The sequence below is a fragment of the Heteronotia binoei genome, chromosome 13, assembly GCF_032191835.1.
Source record: "Heteronotia binoei isolate CCM8104 ecotype False Entrance Well chromosome 13, APGP_CSIRO_Hbin_v1, whole genome shotgun sequence".
NCBI classification, from domain to species: Eukaryota; Metazoa; Chordata; class Lepidosauria; order Squamata; family Gekkonidae; genus Heteronotia; species Heteronotia binoei.
In genome coordinates, this window is record NC_083235.1 from 672,299 (window position 1) to 697,260 (window position 24,962).

Here is a 24,962-nt window from a genome sequence, read left to right on the forward strand (position 1 = left end):
TGCCAGCTGCAGTCTGGGAAATTCCTGGAGATTTGGGGGTGGAGCCTGGGGAGGCCTCAATGGCCTTACAGCCTCCCCTCCAAAGCAGCTGTTGACTGCAGAGGGACTGGTCTGTCTGCTAGGGTTGCCAACCTCCAGGTGGGGCCGGTGAGAAGCCCGAAGGCATCCACGTCAAACCAGCCTCAATTATAGAAAATGCCAATATTTGACATAAAAAATTCACTTATAAGATAGTACAATGCTGTGCAAAGTGCAAATATAAACCACACCCGAACGCAAAGTCCATGTAATTGACAGTCTAGCCTTTGAAACTGGGACTCCGGGATGTGGTGAGGTGAGCCGTGTGAATAGAGTCCAGTGCTCCAGGTCTTCTTTTAATCACAGCCAGTGTAAGAGTTGGAAGCCGCCAAGCACAAGATCGCAACAGGGATGTGCACAACGTCCTGTTTCACACGAGGCTTCTACGAGCTTCAAGAAACATTTAAATCGTTCCTATGGGAGACCAACGCTCCAAGCATTCTGCAGACAAACAGCGGCAATTCACACGGCTCACCTCACCACATCCCGGAGTCCCAGTTTCAAAGGACAGACTGTCAATTACAAATAGATGGACTTTGCGTTTGGGTGTGGTTTATATTTGCACTTTGCACAGCATTGTATTATCTTATAAGTGAATTTGTTATGTCAAATATTGGCATTTTCTATAATTGAGGCTGGTTTGACGTGGATGCCTTCGGGCTTCTCACCTGCTCCAATTTCCACGTTACTCTTTGGTTGCCAGCCTCCAGGTAGCGGCTGATCTCCCCTCCCCTGGAGAAAATGGCTGCTTGGAAGGGTGGAGTCTGTGGCATGGCACCCTGCTGAGGCCCCTCCCCTCCCCAAACCCCGCCCTCTCCCAGATCCACCCCCAAAGTCTCCAAGTGTTTTCTAACACAGACCTGGCAACCAGGTGAACTGGTTACAGCAAGCAGCCCTTGCTTACTGTTGATTAAGTGGGGAAAGCTGAAGCCATGAATTCTCACATCTCCCCGCCACTACACACACACACACACACAAATGCTGCTTTTGTTAGCCCATTCCAAAACTGCTTGCTTATTCCTGGGGAGCCTGCAATAAATGTGCCCCCCCCAGCAAGCAAGTGTTCCTTCTTTGTGCCCTTCCCCAAAAACTTTAGGAGGCGCTTTTTGTGTTCCGAGGAAGCTGGGGATGGTGGAGACCCCACCCCCCTGCCCCCCTGCTAGATGGAGAGCGGGAAGAAAAACAGGCGGCTACAAACAGAAAGTGTTTGGGCCTGATAAGGAACCTGCGTCTCCCACACGGGGTTGTTTATTCAAAGTCACTCGCACTTTTCGAAAACATCACCGCTCACTTATTGAAGTCCTGGCCGCTTATCTGATGTTTTTCACCCTTGGGCTGTTATTGGGCTTTTTACTTTTTTAAAAAAAAGCTGTTTCATTTCGCCCATGTCTTTGTGTATGGCAGGCTGCCTAAGCACACGAGAGGAGCCAGCTTGATCAGGCGGTCCAACTGCTCATGCGGCCCTGTGTTCGAGTCCTTGCAGTGGCTACCCAGGTCCCTTGAGGCAGCTTGCAGACTGGGTGAGAAGACAACCTGGTTCTCCTGTCACTTTCCCCCAGAGCACCTAGAATGGAAAGGCCCCCTGCCTGTGAGTGACCATGGAGGGTCCGCGGAGAGACCCCCTTTGCCATAGCTGCTGCCATGTGAGGCATGGTTGTGCCAAGCCTCTATGCAGGAAGGACACAAACTTTTGGTAACCAAAAAACCAATGGAATCTTTCTACTTATTCACTCTTGCCTCAGCGGAGACCCAGAGCAGCTCCCCTCACAACCACCCTGGGAGGCGGGCACAAGATTGCCCCAGGAGCTTCCAGGACAAGGTGTGGATCCGAACCCGGCTCCCTCAGACCCTAGAACCATTCTGCTATGAGTGTTCTTTACTCGGTTGTATACAATAATTTTAAACATGTAAGGTTTAAAAGGTGGACCCTTGTTAAAAAAATAATAATTTCCATCTTCCTTTTGAATCTGCGCCCTCCCTGTGTTTCCTGTCAGGTACTCAGGCTGGCCAAGATGGCTGCCCGAAGGCCCCAGCCGGCCCCCGGAGCTGGCTGCTGTGCTCCCCAAGGGCTGGGGATTGGGTGAGGGGCTCCAGCAAGGCCACAGCTCAGCCAGGCCTGCCCCCCAGGGGCACAGAGCCCCCTCTCTCCGGGGTAGGAGGACCAAAGGGCAGGCTGCTAGGGGGCTTTCTGCTGGGCTCACTGGAGCCAGACAGCCAGAGCTTGGGGGACTCGGGAACAACGGGTAGGAGGATCCAAACCCCGGTTGCCCTGCACCAATCATGGGCCCCCTGCTGGTTTGAATGGTCCAATAAGGGGCTTGCACAGGAATCCGGAGCAGTTGGCCCCGTTCCTCAGTCTTTGGAGTGCAGCGCTGTACTGTGCTGGGGCTAAATAAAAGAGCTATGATCACGACCACCTTGCCTCTTCATTGCGTCAAACGCACCAGGGGCTAACGTGACACAGCATTGATGGGGGAGAGGCAGGGTCCTCAACATTTTGTTGCTGTTCAGCCACACAGTCGAGTCCGACTCTTTGCGACCCCCTGGACAAAGTCCCACCAAGCCCCCCTGTCTTCCGCTGCCTCCAGAGTCTGCTCAAATTCGTGTTGGTTACATCCGTAATGCTGTCCAGCCATCTCCTCTTTTGCTGCCCCCTTCTTCTTTGGCCTTCTGCCTTTCCCAGCATCCAGAGTCCTCAACATGGCACCTGCCAATTGTCTTTAGGAAGTGGGTGGGGTCAAGGGGGGCTTTTCTGGAGATTTCACTGGCAGGGCAGTTTTTTAAGAGCGTTGCTTTGGCAGCAGCTGCCCCCAGGGTGTGTTCGGCTCTGCCCACTGCATCGGGCGTTCCGTAGCCGTGGCCACCACACCGTGTCAGAGTTCCAAAGGTGCCCACAGGCTCCAAGAGGTGGGCCACAAAGTGAAAGATGGAGAGTTCCCACCAAGTTATTTTATTGCGTCTGCCTCTCCCGCGAGGCCGCCAGGATCACCTCTGCTCCTTGAGCACAGACACCCCCCCCCCGGCAAAGTTTCCGGCCCTCTCCTCCTGCCACCCCCCCCCCAGAACTCTTCCCCTCCTGCCACACCTGCGGATGTTCTGCTCTCAACCCCACCTGTTGGAGGCTGGCCAGCCAGGCAGTTGGGGGGCCTTGCAGTATGCAGGGGGTGGGGGTGGGATATCTCTGCTTGAGGAATCCGGATTGTGACCTTCAATGATGCCACCATCAGACTGCCTTCGAGACTCCGGATCCCCACCCATCAATGGCCTGCCCACAAACATCACAGGGGGCTCAGTGGTCTATTCATTTATTTAGAAAATTTCTGTGCTGCCAGCAAAACATGATAAAACGGCATTCCATTCTTCCAAAGATAAATAACTATTAAAACCCCAGCCAGGGTGTAAAAAGAGGACGGAAGCTCCAGCAGCCTAAATATGATTCCCACAGAGCAGCCCTCAGGCTGGGAGGGGGTCACAAGCCCAGGGACAGTTTGGCCCAGCCTCTAAAGAAGGGCACCAGATGAGCCTCAAGAAGAAGGGCCTTCCACGTGTGAGGTGCCACCACTGAAAAGGCCAGGCTCTGAATGATTTATTTGACCTTATTGATATCCCGCCCTCCCCTGCGATTGTGCCGCGAAACAGATGGGCACCCAAGGCAGCTCTTTTTGCCCTGGGGTGATGCTGGACAGCAGCGTGCCTGCCACATTCGGGAGCAGGGGAAGCCTCCAGACAGTCTTCAAGGGTGGCCCCATGTGAGGTGCATTGCAGTAATCTAAACTGGAGGTGAGCACAGCACAGATTGCGACAACCAGATCCTACTTTTTGAGGAAGGGCCCTGGCTGGTGGGATAAGCCAAAGCTGAGGGAAGGTGCTATGTGCCACAGAGGAGGCCGGAGTCTCCCTCTAGAGCTTGTAGCCTGAGGGAGAGTGCAGCCCCCCCCCCCGCACCCGCCAGGCTTGTCCCTGAACAGCAGGCAGCCTCCTCTGGCTTCCCCCCTCCCAGTCCCTCCTTCAGGCTCTTCTGGGGTGCAACAGGCCTCCTCATTGCTGCTGCTGGCTGAGGAGCTGGACCCCCTCTGAGGGGGAGCAGACTGAACAATGGCTGGGGCTGGGGGGGGCAGGAGGCGGGGGTCTCGCCGCTCCTCAGCAGGGGCCAGGCCGAAGGGCTGCCGGGGCGGGGGGCAGCGAGGAAGAGGCAGGTGGGGGGGAGAGCGGTGGGGCTCCCGGGGTGGGGCGGGGGGCTCGGCTTCCCAGGTGTGCAGCCTCTTCCTTGCGACGCAGCAGGAAGTCCGAAGGGCTGGCGGGGTTCATGGCGTAGAAGGTGTTGGCTCCACTGGGGATCAGCAGCTCTGCAGGCGGGCAGGAGGGGGGGGGAGAGAGAGCTCTGATGAGGGATCCTGGCGGCACCCTGCTCCCCGCACCCCACCCACCCCCGCAGCAGAAGGAAGGCCTCACCCTGCCCGTCCCGCAGGCGCTGCAGGAGCCGGTAGCTGTGTAGGGAGGCCTCGCCCAGGTTGTGCTTCTGCACAGCACGCTGCACCACGGCCGCCGTCTTGTCCTGGCTGGTGATCTGGGGGGGGAGACACGTGACAGCCCCCCTCCACCCACCAGAGCTCAAGGGGGCAAGCCAAGGGCCCAGTCTCCATCTCCCTCTGCACGGGATCCTGGGGCAGGAAGTGGGGCCCCAGCGGTGGTGAGGGGCCCCAGGCGCCTTCCATCTCCTGCCCTTGGCTCTGGAGCGTCTGTCTTGGGGGCCTCAGGACCCCCCCTGGCCTGGGCATCTGGGGCAGCCCCCTCTCCCTAGAGGGGAGACCAGGCAGGCAGGGGCAGGCTTCAGGGCTGAGGGTGCAGTTGGCTCACCAGGATGCTGCGGTAGAGATTGCAGTGCTGCCCTCCGTTGTCCAGGCTGACCCGGATGATGCGTGACTCGGCCGCCCCACTGGGCTTGGGGGTGGGGGACAGTGGGGCAGGCGGATCCTGTGGGGGCAGCAGGAGAGGCGACGGGGAGGGGCGGCCTTCTCCCCCCGCTTCTGCCTGCGGGAAAAGAGACCCAGCAGGGGCCATGAGCAGGAGGTCAGACCAAGAACTCGCTCCATCACCACCCCCACCCCAGAGCAGGGATCTCATTCCCTCAGCAAGCTGACCTGCCCCCAGGAAGGGGCCAGAGGCCGACTCAGGTGGGGGGTAGGAAAGGACTGCAGTTTGGCTGGGAAAGTCCTGGAGATTTTTTTTGCGGGGGGGGGGGGGGAGAAGCCTGAGGGTGGCAGGGTTGGGGGAGAGGAGAGACTTTGGTGGTGCCCGAGAACCCACCTTCCAAAGCAGAGAACCCACCTTCCAAAGCAGCCGTTTCCTCCTGCGTCTGGAAACGGAGCCCCTCCCCGCTGACTCCTCCACCTCCCGCCTGCACCTCAGGTAGCCCCCCTGGCAGCCGAGAGACCCCCCCACTGGGTTCCCAGAAAGCCCCTCCAGATGAGTCCCAGGCAACCCCAAGGAAACAGGAAGCGCTCCCCCCAGCCCTCCTCAGGACTCTGAGATGGAGGGGAAACACCCACAGAACTGCAGCACGAGGTGAGCAGATGGGGAATGTGGCCATGGCAGAGCAAAGGCTGAGCCCAGGGGCACCTTGAAGAGCAGCAGAGGCCAATTCTGGGCATGAGCTTCCATGCGGTCTGCGTGGACACCACAGGCTCGACCCAGAATGAAACTGGCCCTGGCTGGACTCCGGCTTTGTTCTGCAGCTTCAGACCAACATGGCTGCCCACTTGGGTGGATGCCTGTGAAGACGCCCGGAAACCTCTCGCATCCTGGGGTCTCCCCAAGGAACACGCTTCCTGGATGGAAAGGGGACCAGCCCAGTTCCATGACCCCCCCCCGGGTCTCCTAGTGGTGTACCTGGGCTGGGAGGGCAGAGGGGCCGAGTCCTTCCCCGGGATGGAGGCTGCCGAAGGGTCCTGGCAGGGAAAGTCCCGCTCGGTCGGGGCCAGGCGAGGTGGGGGAGGCATCTGCGCCCTGGAGGAGGCTGCAGGGAGCAACATGGAGGAAGCCAGGCTTGAGACGGGAGGGGGGCAAGCTCTCCCACGCACCCCACCTGCCACGTGGCCACACACGCCCGCCCAGAGAAACCTCCCTCGCCAGGTGGTTGTGGTGAAGATGATAAACTGGAGGACAGAGGAATGCTTTGGGTAGAAAGCCAAATGAAGCAAGTAAAGACTGAAGATAGCTGAAGATCAAGGCGGGGAGGGCAGGAAGAAAGGAGGAGGAGACGACGACTGGATTTATACCCCACCTTTCACTATAAGAGGCCACGCATTTAAACACTACACCAAACCGGAAGGGAAGAGAGCCACTTTGGTGTTGCAGGTACGTGTGCGGACTCTTATCTGGGAGACCCGGTGGGGGAGGAAGGGAAAGGAGATTGCAGGCCGCTCTGAGATTCAGGGTTAGGGTGGGATATAAATCCAATACCATCTTTTTCTTCTTCTGCCTCTCCTGCCCCAGAGGCCAGACTTACGAGCTGAAGCGCTTGGTGAGGCTCCGGTGCAGTTTGGGGGAGTTGGGGCAGGAGCTGGCGGGAGGCTCGATCACACGGGAAATCCGGTAGCTGCAGGGGAGGGCAAAGGTGCTCAGCAAGCTGCCCTGCCTCCCCCACGGGCTCTGCAGGTGGACCTGGGGGCTGAACTCCTCAGAGCACTTCCCTGGGCCCTTTGGGAGGACCAGCACCCCCCAGGCAAGGAGAGCTGTGGGCTTGAAGAAGGTCCCCTCCAGCCTCAGGGGGACCTCACCCCATCCCACCCCCTCTTCCTTGGGGGGGGCCACCCCCCCCAAGCACTGACAAGGCCCGGCTCCACTGGGCTGCTGGGCATTTAGGAGTGGCTGAGGGTTGCCAAGTCTGGGGTGGGAAATTCCTGGAGATTCAGGGAGGGAGGGGCCTCAGCAGAAAATAAGGCCACAGCGCCACCTCTCCAAAGCGGCCATCCCCCCCCCCCCCCGAGAAGTGATCTGCATTGTCCGGAGAGCAGCTGTAATTCTGGGAGATCTCCAGGTCCCATCTGGAGGTTGGCAGCTGTAGTGACTGCTACCCCAGTGGGCAAACACTGGCTTGCTGGTTGGAGGGGGAGGGACCGCAGGTGGTGCTTGGGGCTGGCGAGAGGGCACTGGCCTCCCTCTCCCTTCCGGAGCCCCCCTCTCTCCAGTTCTCCTTCTGACCCCCCCTCCTGCCCCTCTTTCTTGCCTCTGCTCCTCCGAAAGCTTCTGCTGCCCCCGAAAGGCCGCAAGGAAGAAGGGGTTGGGGCAAAGGCTGTATCCTTGGCACGACTCCTGCAGCTGCCGGATCAAGGCCAGAGTCTCGGCTTCCTGGGGGACAGACAGGCGGGCGGGAGGGAGGGAGGGAAGGGGGGGCTCTGGCCAAGCCCAGCCCCACCCCCATCTGGACACAGAACGGAGCAACTGCGGCCCCCCTCCAGTCCGGCAGCCTCACGCTTACCTTCCGCCTCTTCTCAAAGTTGATGAGATTGCCCTGGAGCAGGGAGAAAGGAGCCAGGCAGCTAGACCCACCCGGCAGGGAGGGTGGGTGGAGCTGCTGCTGCAGGAGGTGAGGAAGTGGGTTGGGGGCTCAGGCAGGCTGTGGCAGTGGAGTCAGCAGTGTCCACTGGGCAGAGACTTCAGGTTCCTGATGCGGAAGGGAATCCTGGCCCGCCTCCGATCCTACGCTCAGCCTCCCCCCACCTCTCCAGAGAGCAGCGCTGCCTAGTGGCCCTGCTGCTAGACCGGGCTGGCCAAACTGCGGCTCTTTCACACACATTGAGTGGCTCTCAAAGCCCCCACTGGCCAGCTTGGAGCCACTTCACCAAGCCAGCCGTCAGCTTGGAGAATGCATTTAAAGTTGCTTTCTTTCTACCTCCCCCATCTATTTGCCTTCCTTCCTTCCTTCCTCTCTGCTCTCAATTTAACATCTGACGTTCATGTCTTGCAGCTCTCCAACATCTGCTGTGGCTCTTAAGTTAAGCAGGTTTGGCCACCCTGTGCTAGACGGACCAGCAGCCCCCTCTGCCCCAACAGAAAGCCCATTTGCTCAGCGTCCCCAGGATCCCTGCACCAGCCTGGTGCTGCCAGGACGAAATTAAAGCCAGGGAGCACAGCTGGGAAAAGGATCTGCAATGCTCAGGGGGCAACAGGGGGGCGGGGACAATTTGCCCTCTGCTGAGGATACTCAGCGGGATCCGTTTCCACTTTATTGCCCAGAATGCTCACCTCCACGAAATCCGGAAGGGCCGTGTCCAGCATGACCAGGTCAGTCAGGAAGGTGCCAAGATAGGGCACTGTGGGGGGCTGCAAAAGACCACAACAGGATTGGCTCCTTCTCACCCCCCCTCCCCTTTGAACTCTTCAAGCACACAGAACACATGGGGGGGGGGGCACAGGTCTTGCACTGAGAGTGTCTCTGCAAAGGACAGCAGGAGAGAGAGGCAGGCAAGATCAACCCCGAGAGGGGACAAAAGGGAAAGGCGGCAGAGAAGAGGTGGGTGGGTGGCTGCATGCCTGTTCAGAGCCTCAAGTAGTCTAAATCCCACAGAATGGCGGAGGAGAAGGCTGGGGGGAAACTGTTGCATGGCCTTGGCCAAAAGGACCCCCCCACCCCCACCCCACTCCCAGGCCGCTCCAATCATGTCAGAGCCAACAGCGGTGCCCCCTTGGAGAAGGAGCCCATGGCACAATGGCTGGCAGAAGACCCCTGCCCCAGAGAGAGGGGCAAAGGGAAAGGGCAGCACATCCCCCTCCCCCCTGTGTCCAGGAAAGGGCAGGGGCTCTCACCATGCGCTGGCTGCAAGGGGTCAGCTTCAGAGGGGTCTTGGCTGGCGTCTGGAGGGGGCTGCTGCCTCCCTCACTGGTGGGGCTACGAGGACCTCCGTCCTGCAGAAGAGACCCAGGAGGGTCAACAACACAGCCCATGCGACCCCCCCCCCCACCAAAAAGAAAAGCATGGGCCGTGCCAGAGAGCCAACAGGGCTGCCTCTCGCTTGCTTGCTGGGGTTTCCCCTCGTCCACTGGAAGGAAGAGAGATCCTTTAAAAGCCCCAAGGCAGGAAGAGATCCAGCGGCTTCCCCTTTGGGCGCTGCTGCAGCACCACGTTGGGGGAGGGAGGTGCCCAGCTCTAGGGCCAGGTCAGGAGCCTTTGCTTGCGCTGGGAGGAGATGCTGCAGAGGGGGAGGGGGGCTTATGCAAATGAGTTATGCAGGTGAGTTGTGCGAATGAGCTCCGGCACCTCTTTTTCTGCTCCTGCTGTCGGATGCTGAGGGAGTCTGGCCTGGCTGCTTAAAGGTTCCAGCCCAGAATTCTCCTCGTCGCCTGCCAGTGGGGGGCAGCAGAAGAGTGACGGGCAGGACTAGAGCAGCCTTGGAGCTCAGTCAGACCCCAAAGGGCTTCACACTGGCCTCCTCCCGGGAGTCTGTCTGGCGGCCTCACCTGATTCAGTGGCCAGCTGGAAATGGTGCTGAACTACTTCGTCTCCTGCTCTGTGGTCAAGAGGGCCACTGTTTTCATTGCACGGCTTTTCTTCGTTCTCACCTCATTGTTTGTATTGCTTGGCTATGTTGTGATCTGCCCTGAGCTTATTCATGGGGGAGAGCAGAATATGAATTTCCTAAATGAATAGGTGAATTTAAGACCAACAGAAGTTTAATTCGGGGGATAAGCTTTTGGGTGCACATTCTATTGCTTCAGACCAACACAGCTACCAGGCGCTTTATTGTAATTGTATATTTAATTGAGGAATAACTCTTATGTAATTGGAGTATTTTATTATTGTACTACTGTAATGCCGTATTTTATGTTATGTAAGCCACCCTGAGGCTGCTTTGGCGGGGAGGGCGAGATATAAATTAAAATTATTATTATTATTAACAAAGATACTGTTGAATTACGGTAATTAATGTTTTGATTGCAGCAGCTAGAATGACGATAGCTGCAAACTGGGTAAACTCTTCTCCACCTTTATTAGATCAATGGTTTCATAGGCTGTGGGAAATGTTTAATTGTTGACACTTTGTAATTATTTTATGTAAAGGATAAATAAACTCTATTATTGTGGGGGGGGGGGAGACCAACACAGCTACCCACCTGAGTGAAAGGGAATGAAGGGCATAGAGTGGGAGAGGCCATCTTGGCAGGGCTGCTTGAGCCTGCGTGGGGGGGGGGGACTTGCTTAATGTAAGAGCGAGGCAGATGTTTGAGAGCTGCAAAAGAGGAAGGAGGGAGGGAGGAAGGAGGCCTGCTTCCTGGCTTCTGCTCAGCACCTCTCAGGGCCTGCCCCATAAATCTCTCTTGGGGGGGGGAGCAGCCCAGCTGGCTAAGTCCTTGGGTCACACCCCTGTGCAGTGCTGCCTGGGGCCCGCTCTCCCTCCCACCTGCTGCAGCAGGATTTCTCGGCAGTTCCAGTGATTGTTGTCTTCAGAGAAGATCTCCGAGAGCTTCTGGAAGGAGCTCCTGGCAGTCCTGTGGGGGCAAGGGGGCCTTCATGAGTGGAACAGCCTGGCCCACCCCCCAGGCTGGGGGGCACAATCCCTTAAGATTCCGCTCCCCACAAGGGCCTAGCCAGAGGAGGCCTGGTATCCCCAGCGCCCCTTTCCTGACTGCTGCCCCCCCTTTGGCCTCCCCGTGGCTCACCTGTTGACCACTGCCCAGGTGCGCTTCAACCGATAGGTGGGGTTGGCCCGCAAGGCAGAGAGGATGGCATATAGCGAGGAGAAGTTCCGCAGGGCCCGGCAGTGCTGTGCAATGGAGGACAGAAAAGGTTTTAGCTCATGGTCCCCAGAAAGGCTTCCAGGCAGCTCCTGAGAGATGCTCAGCTGGCAAACCAAGGATGCAAAGCACCACAGTGAACCTGGATTAATTGATTCATTATACCCATTTTAACGGTGGGCTCAGCGTGAAGGGAGAGCTGCTTCGTTTCATAAATCTGAGGCGTTATTATAATACGTAACAACACCTAAGAACACGACCTTACTTTTTAACAAGAACTGGAAAAGCATCTATAGCAAAGCACTTAGTAGGATATAAATTTATATAAGTTCTTTAAACTCACTGGAATAATTAAGATGCATATCTGCCGTGGAGAAATGCCCTTCACCCTAGAATTCACCCCAGTTTTCAGTTACTGGCAATGTTCCCTCTAAGCTGCAGAGTCTTCTGAGCAAAAATTCTACTTTGTGAGCTACTTGCATTAAAGCTGTGAGCTCCTGCATAAATTACGGTAGTGTGCTCCGGGGTCATCCTTCCTGAGCTAAGAGAAAAATGTGTGAGCTGGAGGCTAAAAATCTGTGCGCTAGCTCACACTAACTCATCTTAGAGGGAACACTGGTTACTGGGAGTACGCTCTGTGCATGAGCAGGAGCCCAGTTCCTGAGACGAGCTGCTGGCAGAAAAGAGGGGGCTGGGGGAGGGGCCATCAGGCTGCAAGTCCAGAGTGCTCTTGGCTATGCGAAGGACTCCGGCTGAAGAAGGACAAACAGCTGCCAACTCCACACCCCACTGGATGGGAACGCCCAGGGACTGAGAGGGAAACCGACATTACATATACATGCAAAACCCATTCTCATCAAGTATAGCGATATATCCACAGTATTCCAATGCATTTCTCTTTTAGAATAGTATATCAGAATAGTGGGATATTGGTTGTTTATCTCATTACCATCTTCCACTATATCTTAATGTATTCTTTTTTTCTAATGGCAAACTAGAATGTTTATAATGTATGTTACATATTAAAAAGTTAATTAGGTGGACGGGAACACCTCTGGGTCATTCAGCAATGACGCTCACAGACCCCTTTAAGACGTGTTCTCTGTTTAACCCAGACTTGCAAGCAATAGACCAATTAACAGACTGCATTTATTGCCGTATGACACTCTCGCCATCTCCCATTCTGACATGTTACTCTTTTATCAGTTTCCCAGACCAAATGGTCTTCCAATTTGTTAATTTCACTATGTTGCCACTGGATTCTAACTTTGTACCACTTGGCATTCTTCACCACTGCCCACCAGCTCACTGTACCCCATTCCCTCGTCTGATGAAGTCTGCCTGCACATGGAAGCTTCCATTCTGAAGGAAACTTTGTTGGCCTTAAAGGGGCTACTGGACTCCTACTTTGTTCTACTGCTTTGCTTCAGACCAACACGGCTGCCCGCCTGGATCGATCAATGTGCCACACAATAAATATTTAGGTCAAAAGGGACAGCCCAATGGGTATTCTGGCCCTTTAGGCCAGTCGCTCCCCCCCCTTCCTCATCCTCACCTGGGCAATATCAATCCACTTCTCCAGCACCTGGGCACGCTGCTGCACACGCAAGGTCACGTCTTCAAGCACAGAGGTGATGACGCAGCTGGTGACGGCATTGAACTGGGCCACTGTGGCCCGGACGCTGGGGGCCACGTGCTGCTTCTCCTTCTTGCCTCGCTGAGACCACACACAGCCCAAGCAATGGAAGGGGCACACCGCTCGGAACAGCTCCTGCGGAGGGAGGGAGGGAGGACAAGAAGGCCACTCAAAGCGAGCCTCGCAGAAGTGGAAGCAGAACCTTTGGCAAGACCCCCTCCGCTGCAAGGGGGGGCACTACTCAAAGGAAACTATCCCCTCCCCCACCCCTTTGCGGGACTCCCACAACACACTTCGTGTAATCACCAGTCTCCTCCCCCCCCCCCGCTAGTTCTCCCCCTCCCCACAGCCTCGCTGTTGCTCTGGCTTGTACTCACCGAATCCATGAGGGTCAGCTGTCCAGCCACTTCCTCCACTGTGAAGGACAGCAGAGCTGGTAGCTCCTTGCTGGCTTCTGGCCCAGCCACCTCCGTCATAGCCTGGGGCAGCCCCACCCCAGGGGTCTCTCCACCTGTGCAGCAGCAAGACAACCCCCCCCCCCACAAGTCAAGGTGTGATCAGGCTAGAGACAGGCTCAGTGCTTCCCCCTTGCTGTGAGGGGCTGAATGACGCTCACAGACCCCATTAAGAGCTTTGGATGGTGCTGGATCCAGCTCCATTGCTGCAGAAGCCAGCTGATGCTGTTGCAAGGAAGGCATTTCTTCCGCATCCCTTAGCTCAGATGCTGCAGGCCTGGCCCTCTGGAACTATGCAAGGGCTGCCTCAAGCTGGACTACTGCAATGCACTCTACAAGGATCTTCCCTCAGACAACTCAGCAACCACAGTCCTGCTACTGTCACGTCCAAAGCTGACTCTGTGTGCCATGCCCTGGTCAGTTGCCGGTTCAGTTCAAGGTTCTAATTATGGCCTGCAAATGGGCCACAGAACTGCAGGATCACCTCTCCTGTGATGTGCTTGCAGTCTTTGGACAGTGGTGTAGTGGTGAAGTGCATGGACTCTTATCTGGAAGAACCAGGTTTGATTCCCTCCTCCTCCACTTGCAGCTGCTGGAATAGCCTTGGAGTCAGACACAGCTCTCGCAGAGTTGTCCTTGAAAGGGCAGCTTGTGGGAGAGCTCTCTCAGCCCCACCCACCTCACAGGGTGTCTTTTGTGGGGGAGGAAGGGAAAGGAGATTGTCAGCTGCTCTGAGACTCTTCAGAGTGGAGGGCGGGATATAAATCCAATATCTTCATCTACCTCACAGGGTGTCTATTGTGGGGGAGGAAGGGAAAGGAGATTGTGAGCTGCTCTGAGACTCTTCAGAGTGGAGGGCGGGATATAAATCCAATATCTTCATCCACCTCACAGGGTGTCTATTGTGGGGGAGGAAGGGAAAGGAGATTGTGAGCTGCTCTGAGACTCTTCAGAGTGGAGGGCGGGATATAAATCCAATATCTTCATCCACCTCACAGGGTGTCTATTGTGGGGGAGGAAGGGAAAGGAGATTGTGAGCTGCTCTGAGACTCTTCAGAGTGGAGGGCGGGATATAAATCCAATATCTTCATCCACCTCACAGGGTGTCTATTGTGGGGGAGGAAGGGAAAGGAGATTGTAAGCTGCTCTGAGACTTTTCGGAGTGGAGGGCGGGATATAAATCCGATATCTTCATCTACCTCACAGGGTGTCTGTTGTGGGAGAGGAAGGGAAAGGAGATTGTGAGCTGCTCTGAGACTCTTCAGAGTGGAGGGCGGGATATAAATCCAATATCTTCATCCACCTCACAGGGTGTCTGTTGTGGGGGAGGAAGGGAAAGGAGATTGTGAGCCGCTCTGAGATTCAGAGTGGAGGGCAGGATATAAATCCAATATCTTCTTCAAAAAGTGAATGCAAAAATCCAGTGGGAACAGCTCCTGGGAGAATTTGCATTTCCCCACATTTCTCCCACTCATGACTACAGCCCATTTTGGGGACTGAGTTGGTTCAACCAGCCATGTCATCTCCAGTCCTGGCCAATTGACGGAGAGCAAAGTTGCAAGCTACGGGGGCATCTTAAAGTTTCTCTCGACAACCCTGAAACCTGCATACCAACTTTTCCATGCTACATTTCAGACAGAAGTGGTAGAATTCCGGAATGTGCCACCTCAGAGGGGCAGGGAGAGATCGTATCTCAAAAGTATTCCCAGCGTGAAGCGAAGCAGCACTGCATCTTCTTCTGCCTGAAACCCTCGTTCCCCACCTGCAAGGATCTTTGGGCATGGAAGAGAGGAAGCACTCCAAAACAGGCACCCCCATTTTCTGACCAGCACAGTCCAGAAAATTCTTCATAACACGCAGAGCAGCTTCAATTTTGCCCAAGCCCAGCAGGTGAGCAAAAACAATAAGGCGGGCCAGTTGCTTCCAGAACAATCACACAAGAAAAGGTTTCCCCTCTAAAAGGAGGCTCCTTCCTAGAATCAGCACTGCAGGTAGGCTCACTCGGATCTCTCTGGAGATGCCCATGTGGCCTGTCCAGGGACTTCATGAGGGGGGAGAGGCAGGTGCTGGGTTTGGCCTGGCCGGGGTCTCCCAAGCAGTGCCTGAGGAAGAACAGGCAAAGCAAAGCCTCCTCGTGGACACACACGTCTACCCCCTGGGTCCCTCTCAGCCCAGACTGGCAGCTGCTCTCCAGGGCCTTTCCCATCCCCTCCTGCCTGGTCCTTTGGAGATGCTGCTGGCGGGGACTGAACCTGGGGCCTTCTGAGTGCCAAGCAGAGGCTGTGCCCTCCAGCCCTTGCCCCTCTACAGCTGAACCAAGAGCCAGCAGCCCAGCCCAGCCCAGAGGCCACGGCCATCTTGCCTGCTCACTAAAGAGGCAAGGTGCAAGATCTTGGAGCACCGTACAACTTCAGGCTCTTTGAGGACATGCTGTGGAGGCCAGCTGGGTAGGCAGAGGCTGCTCTGCTGGGGGAGCTGAGTCCCTGCCCCAAACGAGGAAGCCTCTGAGCTCTGGGGGTGGCTGCGCCCCTCCTCCTGATCCCCGGCTGGACAGACTGAGACCGACCGGGATCCTTGGCCTGATTTGGGCAGGGATGGCTCTGGAGGTGTCCTACCGTCTGCCTCAGCTGCTGCGTCTCTTCCACAGGCCCCCTCCTCCTTCTGCTTGCTGTGGGCTTGCAGGAGACCCTCTGCCAGAGCAGCCGCTGGGGAGGCCGCAGCCACCTGGCGCAGGAAGAGCAGGGACTTCTGCAGAGAGGGGTGCTCAGGGGGCTCCCAGAAGTCCTCAGGGTGGTCCCGTAGCCACAGCTCCAGCACACACAGCACCGCCCTGCCGCCAGGGGGAAAACACACACTCAGAAGGGTGGAGCTCTTGCTGCAGCCCCCCCCCCCAGCCTGGCCATCACCCCCCATCAGTGCCTGCTGCTCCTCCATGACCCAATAGCTCCCCCCCACACCTGTCGAAGGCCTTCATTTCCCCTGCTTGCTCCTGCCTCACATCCCTTCCCACTCTGAGAGCCAGTTTGGTGTGGTGTGTTGATTCCCCCACTCCTCCACTTGCAGCTGCTGGAATGGCCTTGGCTCAGCCAGAGCTCTCTTATCTGGGAGAACCGGGTTTGATTCCCCACTCCTCCACTTGCAGCTGCTGGAATGGCCTTGGCTCAGCCAGAGCTCTCACACAGTTGTCCTTGAAAGGGCAGCTTCTGGGAGAGCCCTCTCAGCCCCACCCACCTCACAGGGCGTCTGTTGTGGGGGAGGAAGGGAAAGGAGATTGTAGGCTGCTCTGAGATTCAGAGTGAAATCCATTATCTTCTTCTGCTCTCCAGAGGGCCGGAGCTTTCCCCAGACAGGTAGGCAGTGCTCATGGCTCAGAGGGCATTTTGCTGCCCCAAGGCACTTCTGAGACTATTTCTCTGGGCCCGGCTGGGTGGGGTGGGGGGAGAGGGAAGAGGAATTCAGGGCCTAGCTGAGGCGGGTGGGGTGCAGCAGGAGTCTAGCTGGCTCCAACCAAATACAGCAGCCCCTCCCCAAGGAGCCTTGGGATTTCAGAGCCCAAGGAAACCAAACTCTTCGTGGAGTCTGTGCCAAGAGCCCCCGCAGTTTTGACAGAGACCTTGGCCGAGGAGTGGGCTACCCCCCCCCACACAGCAGCCCTGACCGCCTGAGCCTGATGCAACATTTTGAGAAATGCTGGATAGGAATGCCCAAAGGCTTCCAGTGGTTGGTGAGTGGGAGATGATGGAAAGGAAAGGCCCCCTGTGCCAGCACCAGTCGTTTCCGACTCTGCAGTGACGTCGCTTTCACAACGTTTTCACGGCAGACTTTTTACGGGGTGGTTTGCCATTGCCTTCCCCTGCCTTTTACACTTCCCCCCCAGCAAGCTGGGGACTCCTTTTACCGACCTGGGAAGGATGGAAGGCTGAGTCGGCTACCTGACTTTTGCTGGGATGGGACTCAGGTTGTGAGCAGAGACTTCAGATCATAGTACTGCAGTACTGCTGCTTTACCACTCTGTGCCACGGGGCAGCCACGGAGATGATGAAGGACAGTTATGTTCCCGGCACCCCTCCCATTCCTGGGACTCTGGGGGCCTCCCCTCCCCACCCCACCCCGCCCAAACTTCCAGGGATTTCCCAGCCAGGAGGTGCCCCCCCCCCAGCACTTGAGCTGGTCACATAAATTCTGCCATGGCCTTTGCGGGCTGCTCCCACCCAGGCCTCTTGCCCAGTGCAAGCCTCCTTGGGCTGACGTGGTCTCAGGGCAGCCAGGGCAAATGCCCCCAACCCCTCCCATGAACCCTGGCTGCCTCCCCCCCCCCCCGCCTTACTGGTCTGGCCACAGCGGCAGCAGCAGCTCCAGCACCTGCTCCAGGGTGGCGAATGCCTGGTAGGTGGCCAGGAAGCTCGGGACGTAGCCCAGGTCCCCCTCCGCCCGCGAAGCCAGCAGCCACCTCACCAAGGCCGGGAGGCGGGCCGCCCGCAGCACTCGCCGCTTGCAGGTGCGGTAGTGCACGAAGGGGCACCCCCCGGGCAGGCTGGGGTCCGCCTGGAGGAGGAGAAGGAGGGGACAGGCCATTGGCACAGGCTGGCATTTGGGAAGGCTTCGGGGGAAGGAGAGGTCTCCCGCGCCTTTTTATTCCATGCCTCCCCCCCCCGAGGTGGAGAGAAAGGGGAGAGAGGCGGGGCTCTGTGGTCCCTTACCCAGGGAGAGGCTCCAGGGGGGCCCTCGGGCTCCGCTTTCACCCGCTGCAGGAGGATGCTGTAGATGGCCCCCTCCTCCACCTCCTCCCCCCACGGCTGCAGCGGCGTCTGGGGAGAAGCAGAGAGAGGGCTGCAGGGGGGTGGGAGGGCAGGACCCAGCAGGGAAGGGGGGGAGAGCAGGCCTTCCTCTGACACCCCCTCCCGCCTGTCTTAGGGGGGCTTTTTCAAGACCACTGCCCAGATAGTCTTGCCCATCCGCTGGCCTGCTGGCCTGGCAGGGAGGAGGTGATGGGCCCCGTCTTGGTTCCTCCAGGTGGCTGCTTGAAAGCTTCCAGGCAGCCTCTGAAGGGAAAGGGCCCTTCAGGTTCAGCTGAGACCCGTCAGACGGGGGGGGGGGGGCACAGAGGGGGGGGGCTGATGTCTGCCAGGCCAGGGGGCATAGAGAGAATCAGAGAATCCTAGAGTTTGAAGGGACCTCCAGGGTCATCTAGTCCAACCCCCTGCACCATGCAGGAAACTCACAAACACCTCCCCCTAAATTCACAGGACCCTCATTGCTGTCAGATGGCCATCTAGCCTCTGATGAAAAACCTCCAAGGAAGGAGAGCCCACCACCTCCCAAGGAGGAAGCCTCTTCCACTGAGGAACCACTCTAAACTCACAAATACCTCCCCCTAAATTCACAGGATCCTCACTGCTGTCAGATCGCCGTTTAGCCTCTGTTGAAAAACCTCCAAGGAAGGAGAGCCCACCACCTCCCGAGGAGGAAGCCTCTTCCACTGAGGAACCGCTCTAAACTCACAGACAACTCCCCCTGAATTCACAGGATCTTCATTGCTGCCAGATGGCCATCTAGCCTCTGCTTAAAAACCTCCAAGGAAGGAGAGCCCACCACCTCCCGAGGAGGAAGCCTCTTCCACTGAGGAACCGCTCTAAACTCACAGACAACTCCCCCTGAATTCACAGGATCTTCATTGCTGTCAGATGGCCATCCAGCCTCTGCTGAAAAACCTCCAAGGAAGGAGAGCCCACCACCTCCCAAGGAGGAAGCCTCTTCCACTGAGGGTCTCTCTGTTGACGGGGCCACCCCGTGCAGGAGACCAGGCTCCCGTGGCTGGGGGCCGGGCGGGCGGGCGGGCAAGAAGCTACAGCCGGGCCCTGCATCGCCTCCCGCCGTAAGGGAGCTACAGCCACAGGCGGGGGAGGGGGGAGGCTGAGGGCGGCCCGGGCGCAGCGCCCTTCGCCGACCTTCCCCGCCGAGCGCAGCCGTCGGACCGGTCTGGCGAGAGGCGGCCGGCGGGTCAGGGCAGCCCAGCCCGCCCCCTCCCGGCACCCAGCCGCCCCCCCCCCCCCGCGGCTGCCCCCGGGAGCTCCCCCGGCGACCCCCCCCCCGACAGCCGGCAGCCGCCTCCCCCCCTTTCCACTCCCGCCCGGGAACCGTCGGGGGGAGCAGGCGAGCGCGCAGGGGGGGTCCTCTCCTCTCTCTTTCTCTCCCGTCGGGGCCCCCACCCCGGGGAGGAAGCCTGGGAGAGGCCAGTCCCCCCCCCCGCCCGCCCCCGGGGCTCCTCTCCCGAGCGAAGGGGCCGCCCCCGCCCCCGCCCCGCCGGGCCCTACCATGGCCAGCTCGGCCTTGCCCATCCCCGCCGCCTCCGCCTGGGCTCCACTCCACTCCACTCCACTCCGGCCGCTGCTGCTGCTGCTGCCGCCTGCCCGGCGGACGGGGAGGGAAGAGGCGGCGACGCCCCCAGCCCGGCTTGCCCCGACGGCGCCCAGGGGAGGGAGGGAGGGAGGGCGGGAGCGCGCAGCAGAGGGCGGGAGAGCTCGGCCCCCTCCCTTCGGAGACACCCCCAGCCCCGCCCCCCTGGCAGCCCGCCTGCAGCCCACCCGCGGGACCCGGGCCGAGGGGGGAGAGGCCCTACGCGCCCCCCCCCCCCCAGCCTCCCCCTGCTGCTTGGGTCCTTCTGTACCCGCCGCGCAGGAGAACAGAAGGCAGGGATGAGTGGAGGGGGCGAGGGCCTGCCAGGCCAGCTGCCCTCTAGCGCTGGAGTTGCCCCCTCCAAACCCTCTCTGCCCCACATTCCGGAGCAGGGAATGTGACTGGAAAAGGAGCGCCGCAGAGCCTTGCCAGCCCTTGAGCCCCCTGGCTTCAAGCCTCTGATGGTCCAGCAGGGAAGGAGAATGTGGCACAATCCCCTGGGCCTCAGAGAGAGCCATTTTGGTGTAGTGGTGAAGGGTGCCCACTCTTATCTGGGAGAACAGCGTTTGATTCCCCACTCCTCCACTTGCACCACTGGAATGGCCTTGGCAGAGCTCTGGCAGTTGTTCTTCAAAGGGCAGCTGCTGCGAGACCTCTCTCAGCCCCACCCACCTCACAGGGTGTCTGTTGTGGGGGAGGAAGGGAAAGGAGATTTTGAGCTGCTCCAAGTCTCTGAGAGCCAGTTTGGTGTAGTGGTTAAGTGTGCGCTCTTATCTGGGAGAACCGGGTTTGATTCCTCACTCCTCCACTTGCACCTGCTGGAATGGCCTTGGGTCAGCCATAGCTCTCTTGCAGAGGTGTCCTTGAAAGGGCAGATTCTGTCAGAGCTCTCTCACACCCAGCTCACAGGGTGTCTGTTATGGGGGAGGAAGATAAAGGAGATTGTCAGCCGTTCTGAGTTTCCAATTCAGAGAGAAGGGCTGGGTATAAATCTGCAATCTTCTTCTTCAGGCGCAGGACCTTTCTCAGCTCAACAAGGGTGCTAGACCTGGCGGAGGGACTCCAAGGCGTTTGGGTGCTGCCCAATCCTCCAAGCTGTGGAGTCTTGTGAGCAAAAATTCTACTTTGTGAGCTACTGGCATGAAAGTTGTGAGCGGCTGCATCAATGAGTGTGTTCTGGGGCCCTCCTTCCTGAGCGAAGACAAAAATGTGTGAGCTAAAGGCTAGAAATCTGTGAGCTAGCTCACACTAACTCAGCTTGGAAGGAACACTGGTGCTGCCTCTAGTTGGAAGATGGAGCTGGAAAGGGCTCTCCAGCCACAGCTGAGCAATGGTGACCTTTCATGGGGATTTCATTATGCAGTATTGCATTATTTATTCATTCATTTGGCCATCACCATTCTCCCCCCCTCCCCTGGTGAGGTAGGTCGGGCTGAGAGCATGTGACTGACCCAAGGCCATCCAGCCAGCTTCCGCGGCAGGAGTAGGGATTCGAACCTGGGTCTCCCAGACGCTAGGCTAGCACTCTGGACCACTAGACCACAGTGGCTCTCTCTCTCTCTCTCTCTCTGTCTCAAGAGGGGCCTTGCCACCCCCCGCCTAGACTCTCATGGAAGGACTGGCCAGGGGGCTGGAAGGTGGAGGGGGCCACTGGGAAGCCCCGGAGACCCTTCAAAACGTATGGCTCCCTGTCCCATTAATTGAAGAGAACCCCCCCCCCGGGGGGCCACTGGGCCAGAGAGAGCAGGGGAGGAAGCTGGATGTAGGGGTGGGGGGATTGGTCCAGTTGATAGAAGCTCTCCAGGATGGGCCAGGCAAGAAAAGGAGGGGCTTCACTGAAGACAGCTTCAAGACGGGATTAGACCAGCATCTGGAGCAGAGGTCCATCAGTGGCTATTAGCCACAGCCTATTGTTGGAACTCTCTATCCCGGGCAGGGATGCTCTGTATTCTTGGTGCTTGGGGGGCACAGTGGGAGGGCTTCTAGTGTCCTGGCCCCACTGGTGGACCTCCTGATGGCCCCTGGATTTTTTGGCTCCTGTGTGACACAGAGTGTTGGACTGGAGGAGCCACTGGCCTGATCCAACATGGCTTCTCTTATGTTCTTATGTGACACAGAGTGTTGGACTGGAGGGGCCACTAGCCTGATCCAACATGGCTTCTCTTATGTTCTTATGTGACACAGAGTGTTGGACTGGATGGGCCACTGGCCTGATCCAACCTGGCTTCTCTTATGTTCTTATGTGACACAGAGTGTTGGACTGGAGGGGCCACTGGCCTGATCCAACCTGGCTTCTCTTATGTTCTTATGTGACACAGAGTGTTGGACTGGAGGGGCCATTGGCCTGATCCAACCTGGCTTCTCTTATGTTCTTATGTGACACAGAGTGTTGGACTGGAGGGGCCACTGGCCTGATCCAACCTGGCTTCTCTTATGTTCTTATGTGACACAGAGTGTTGGACTGGAGGGGCCATTGGCCTGATCCAACATGGCTTCTCTTATGTTCTTATGTGACACAGAGTGTTGGACTGGAGGGGCTACTGGCCTGATCCAACAGGGCTTCTCTTATGTTCTTATGTGACAGAGAATGTTGGACTGGATGGGCCATTGGCCTGATCCAACATGGCTTCTATTATGTTCTTATGTGACACAGAGTGTTGGACTGGAGGGGCCACCGGCCTGATCCAACATGGCTTCTCTTATGTGACACAGAGTGTTGGACTGGATGGGCCACTGGCCTGATCCAACCTGGCTTCTCTTATGTTCTTATGTGACAGAGAATGTTGGACTGGATGGGCCACTGGCCTGATCCAACATGGCTTCTCTTATGTTCTTATGTGACACAGAGTGTTGGACTGGATGGGCCATTGGCCTGATCCAACATGGCTTAAAAATTAACTAATTTAAAAATTAACTAATTTAATTTTAAAGCTTAACCAGATTTTAACTAAATGCTGATAATGTTTAATGTAGTTTTATTTACTTGTATAAATTAACTCTGAACCATGTTGTTAGCCGCCCTGAGCCTGCTCCGGCGGGGAGGGCGGGATACAAATAAAATTTGTTGTTGTTGTTGTTGGCTTCTCTTATGCTCTTATGTGACACAGAGGGTTGGATTGCATGGGCCACTGGCCTGATCCAACATGGCTTCTCTTATGTTCTTATGTGACACAGAGTGTTGGACTGGAGGGGCCATTGGCCTGGTCTAACATGGCTTCTCTTATGTGACACAGAGTGTTGGACTGGAGGGGTCATTGGCCTGATCCAACAAGGCTTCTCTTACGTTATGTGACACGGAGTGTTGGACTGGATGGGCCATTGGCCTGATCCAACATGGCTTCTCTTACGTTCTTATGTGACACAGAGTGTTGGACTGGAGGGGCCATTGGCCTGATCCAACATGGCTTCTCTTACGTTCTTATGTGACACGGAGTGTTGGACTGGATGGGCCATTGGCCTGATCCAACAAGGCTTCTCTTACATTCTTATGTGACACAGAGTGTTGGACTGGAGGGGCCATTGGCCTGATCCAACATGGCTTCTCTTACATTCCTAGACCCTTGCCAGTCCGGCTTTCGCCCGGGTTATGGGACGGAGACAGTACTGGTCGCCCTGGTAGATGATCTCCAACGGCACCTGGATCGGGGCGGTGTGGCGGTGCTGATGTTGTTAGATCTGTCGGCCGCGTTCGACACGGTCAACCATCGGCTACTGACCCGCCGCCTCGCCGATATAGGGGTGAGGGGGTCTGCCTTACAATGGCTCTCCTCCTTCCTCGAGGATCGGGGACAAAGGGTGGCAATTGGTGGTGAGCGGTCCCGGAGGCGCACACTGGATTGTGGAGTGCCTCAGGGGGCAGTTCTCTCACCAATGTTATTCAATATCTATATGCGCCCTCTTGCCCAGATTGCCAGGAGATATGGACTTGGGTGCCATCAATATGCAGATGACACCCAACTCTATCTGCTGATGGACGGCCGGCCTGACTGCGTCCCTGAGAATTTAGACCGGGCCTTGCAGGATATGGCAACGTGGTTGAGGGGGAGCGGGCTGAAACTGAATCCAGCGAAGACAGAAGTCCTTTGCCTGGGTCGGGGCACCCGGGAAGGGGAAATATCTCTTCCGGTCTTCGACGGGGCGCCACTGAAAGCGACACACCGGGTTAGGAGTCTGGGAGTTCTACTGGAGCCTTCATTATCAATGGAGGCCCAGATTGCAGCCACTGCCAAGTCAGCCTTTTTCCACCTGAGGCGGGCAAGGCAGCTGGCTCCCTTCCTAGAGTGCCAAGATCTGGCAACGGTACTTCACGCAACGGTCACCTCAGGACTGGATTACTGTAATGCCCTCTACATGGGGCTGCCTCTGTACCGAACCCGGAAGCTGCAGCTGGTGCAGAACGCAGCGGCCAGACTGTTGCTGGGGCTCCCTAAATGGGAGCACATACAGCCTGGACTGCGCGAGCTGCACTGGCTGCCAGTTATATACCAGGTTCGTTACAAAGTGCTGGTCATTACCTTTAAAGCCCTATATGGTCGAGGACCTGTCTACCTTAGGGACCGTCTTTCCCCATATGAACCCCAGAGAGCACTGAGGTCAGCTGGAAAAAACTTGTTGACCATCCCCGGACCAAGAGAGGTGAAGCTGCAATGCACCCGTAACCGGGCCTTCTCCTCTGTAGCCCCGAACCTATGGAACCAACTTCCAGAGGAAATGCGGGCCCTGCGGGACCTTGAACAGTTCCGCAGGGCCTGCAAGACCTTCCTCTTCCGACTGGCTTTCGCTGACGAAGAAAGTAATTGCTAATGATTACCGCCATCATAAAAGAACAAATAGCATTAGCACTTTTATCACTTAATTAATTAATTGATTTTAAACTTATCAGAATTTTAATGTTAAATGTAACTTTGTTTTTGTATAACTGAATGATGTTGTTAGCCGCCCTGAGCCTGCTCCGGCGGGGAGGGCGGGATATAAATAAAATTATCTATCTATCTATCTATCTATCTATCTATCTATCTATCTATCTATCTATCTATCTATCTATCTATCTATCTATCTATCTATCTATCTATCTATCTATCTATCTATCTATCATCTATCTAATGTGACACAGAGTGTTGGACTGGAAGGGCCACTGGCCTGATCCAAAATGGCTTCTCTTATGTTCCTATGTGACACAGAGTGTTGGACTGGAGGGGCCATTGGCCTGATCCAACATGGCTTCTCTTATGCTCTTATGTGACACAGAGTGTTGGATTGCATGAGCCACTGGCCTGATCCAACATGGCTTCTCTTATGTTCTTATGTGACACAGAGTGTTGGACTGGATGGGACATTGGCCTGATCCAACAGGGCTTCTCTTATGTTTTATGTGACACAGAGGGTTGGACTGGATGGGCCACTGGCCTGATCCAGCAGGGCTTCTCTTATGTTCTTATGTGACACAGAGTGTTGGACTGGAGGGGCCATTGGCCTGATCTAACAGGGCTTCTCTTATGTTCTTATGTGACACAGAGTGTTGGACTGGAGGGGCCATTGGCCTGATCCAACAGGGCTTCTCTTATGTTCTTATGTGACACAGAGTGTTGGACTGGAGGGGCCATTGGCCTGGTCCAACATGGCTTCTCTTACGTTATGTGACACGGAGTGTTGGACTGGATGGG

At 56.8% G+C, this 24,962-nt stretch overlaps 1 protein-coding gene across 1 annotated transcript; it reads right to left on the reverse strand.

The window, feature by feature from the left end:
• Positions 1–4,218: 4,218 nt before the first annotated feature.
• RGL3 (ral guanine nucleotide dissociation stimulator like 3) lies at positions 4,219–19,241 on the reverse strand. The gene is made up of 18 exons (XM_060253228.1): positions 19,218–19,241; positions 17,604–17,711; positions 17,231–17,448; positions 15,519–15,733; positions 12,826–12,959; positions 12,368–12,583; positions 10,738–10,841; positions 10,440–10,566; positions 8,887–8,985; positions 8,754–8,806; positions 8,326–8,458; positions 7,559–7,591; positions 7,307–7,428; positions 6,587–6,676; positions 5,968–6,094; positions 4,936–5,109; positions 4,531–4,645; positions 4,219–4,424 (listed from the first exon to the last, which is right to left on the reverse strand). Exons 1-18 carry the CDS (start codon positions 19,239–19,241, stop codon positions 4,219–4,221), a joined length of 2,298 nt encoding a protein of 765 aa, XP_060109211.1.
• Between the last annotated feature and the right edge of the window lie 5,721 nt (positions 19,242–24,962).

Excerpts from the sequence above, each read along its gene's own strand:
- RGL3 (XM_060253228.1), bottom strand. The coding sequence starts at position 19,241 with ATGGGCAAGGCCGAGCTGGCCATG. Across the intron at positions 8,986-10,439 it reads CCAGGCAGCACTGCACAGGG|GACGGAGGTCCTCGTAGCCC; the intron begins GTGTGACCCAAG and ends TCTCTTCTGCAG. Across the intron at positions 6,095-6,586 it reads CTCACCAAGCGCTTCAGCTC|CCTCCTCCAGGGCGCAGATG; the intron begins GTAAGTCTGGCC and ends TGCTCCCTGCAG.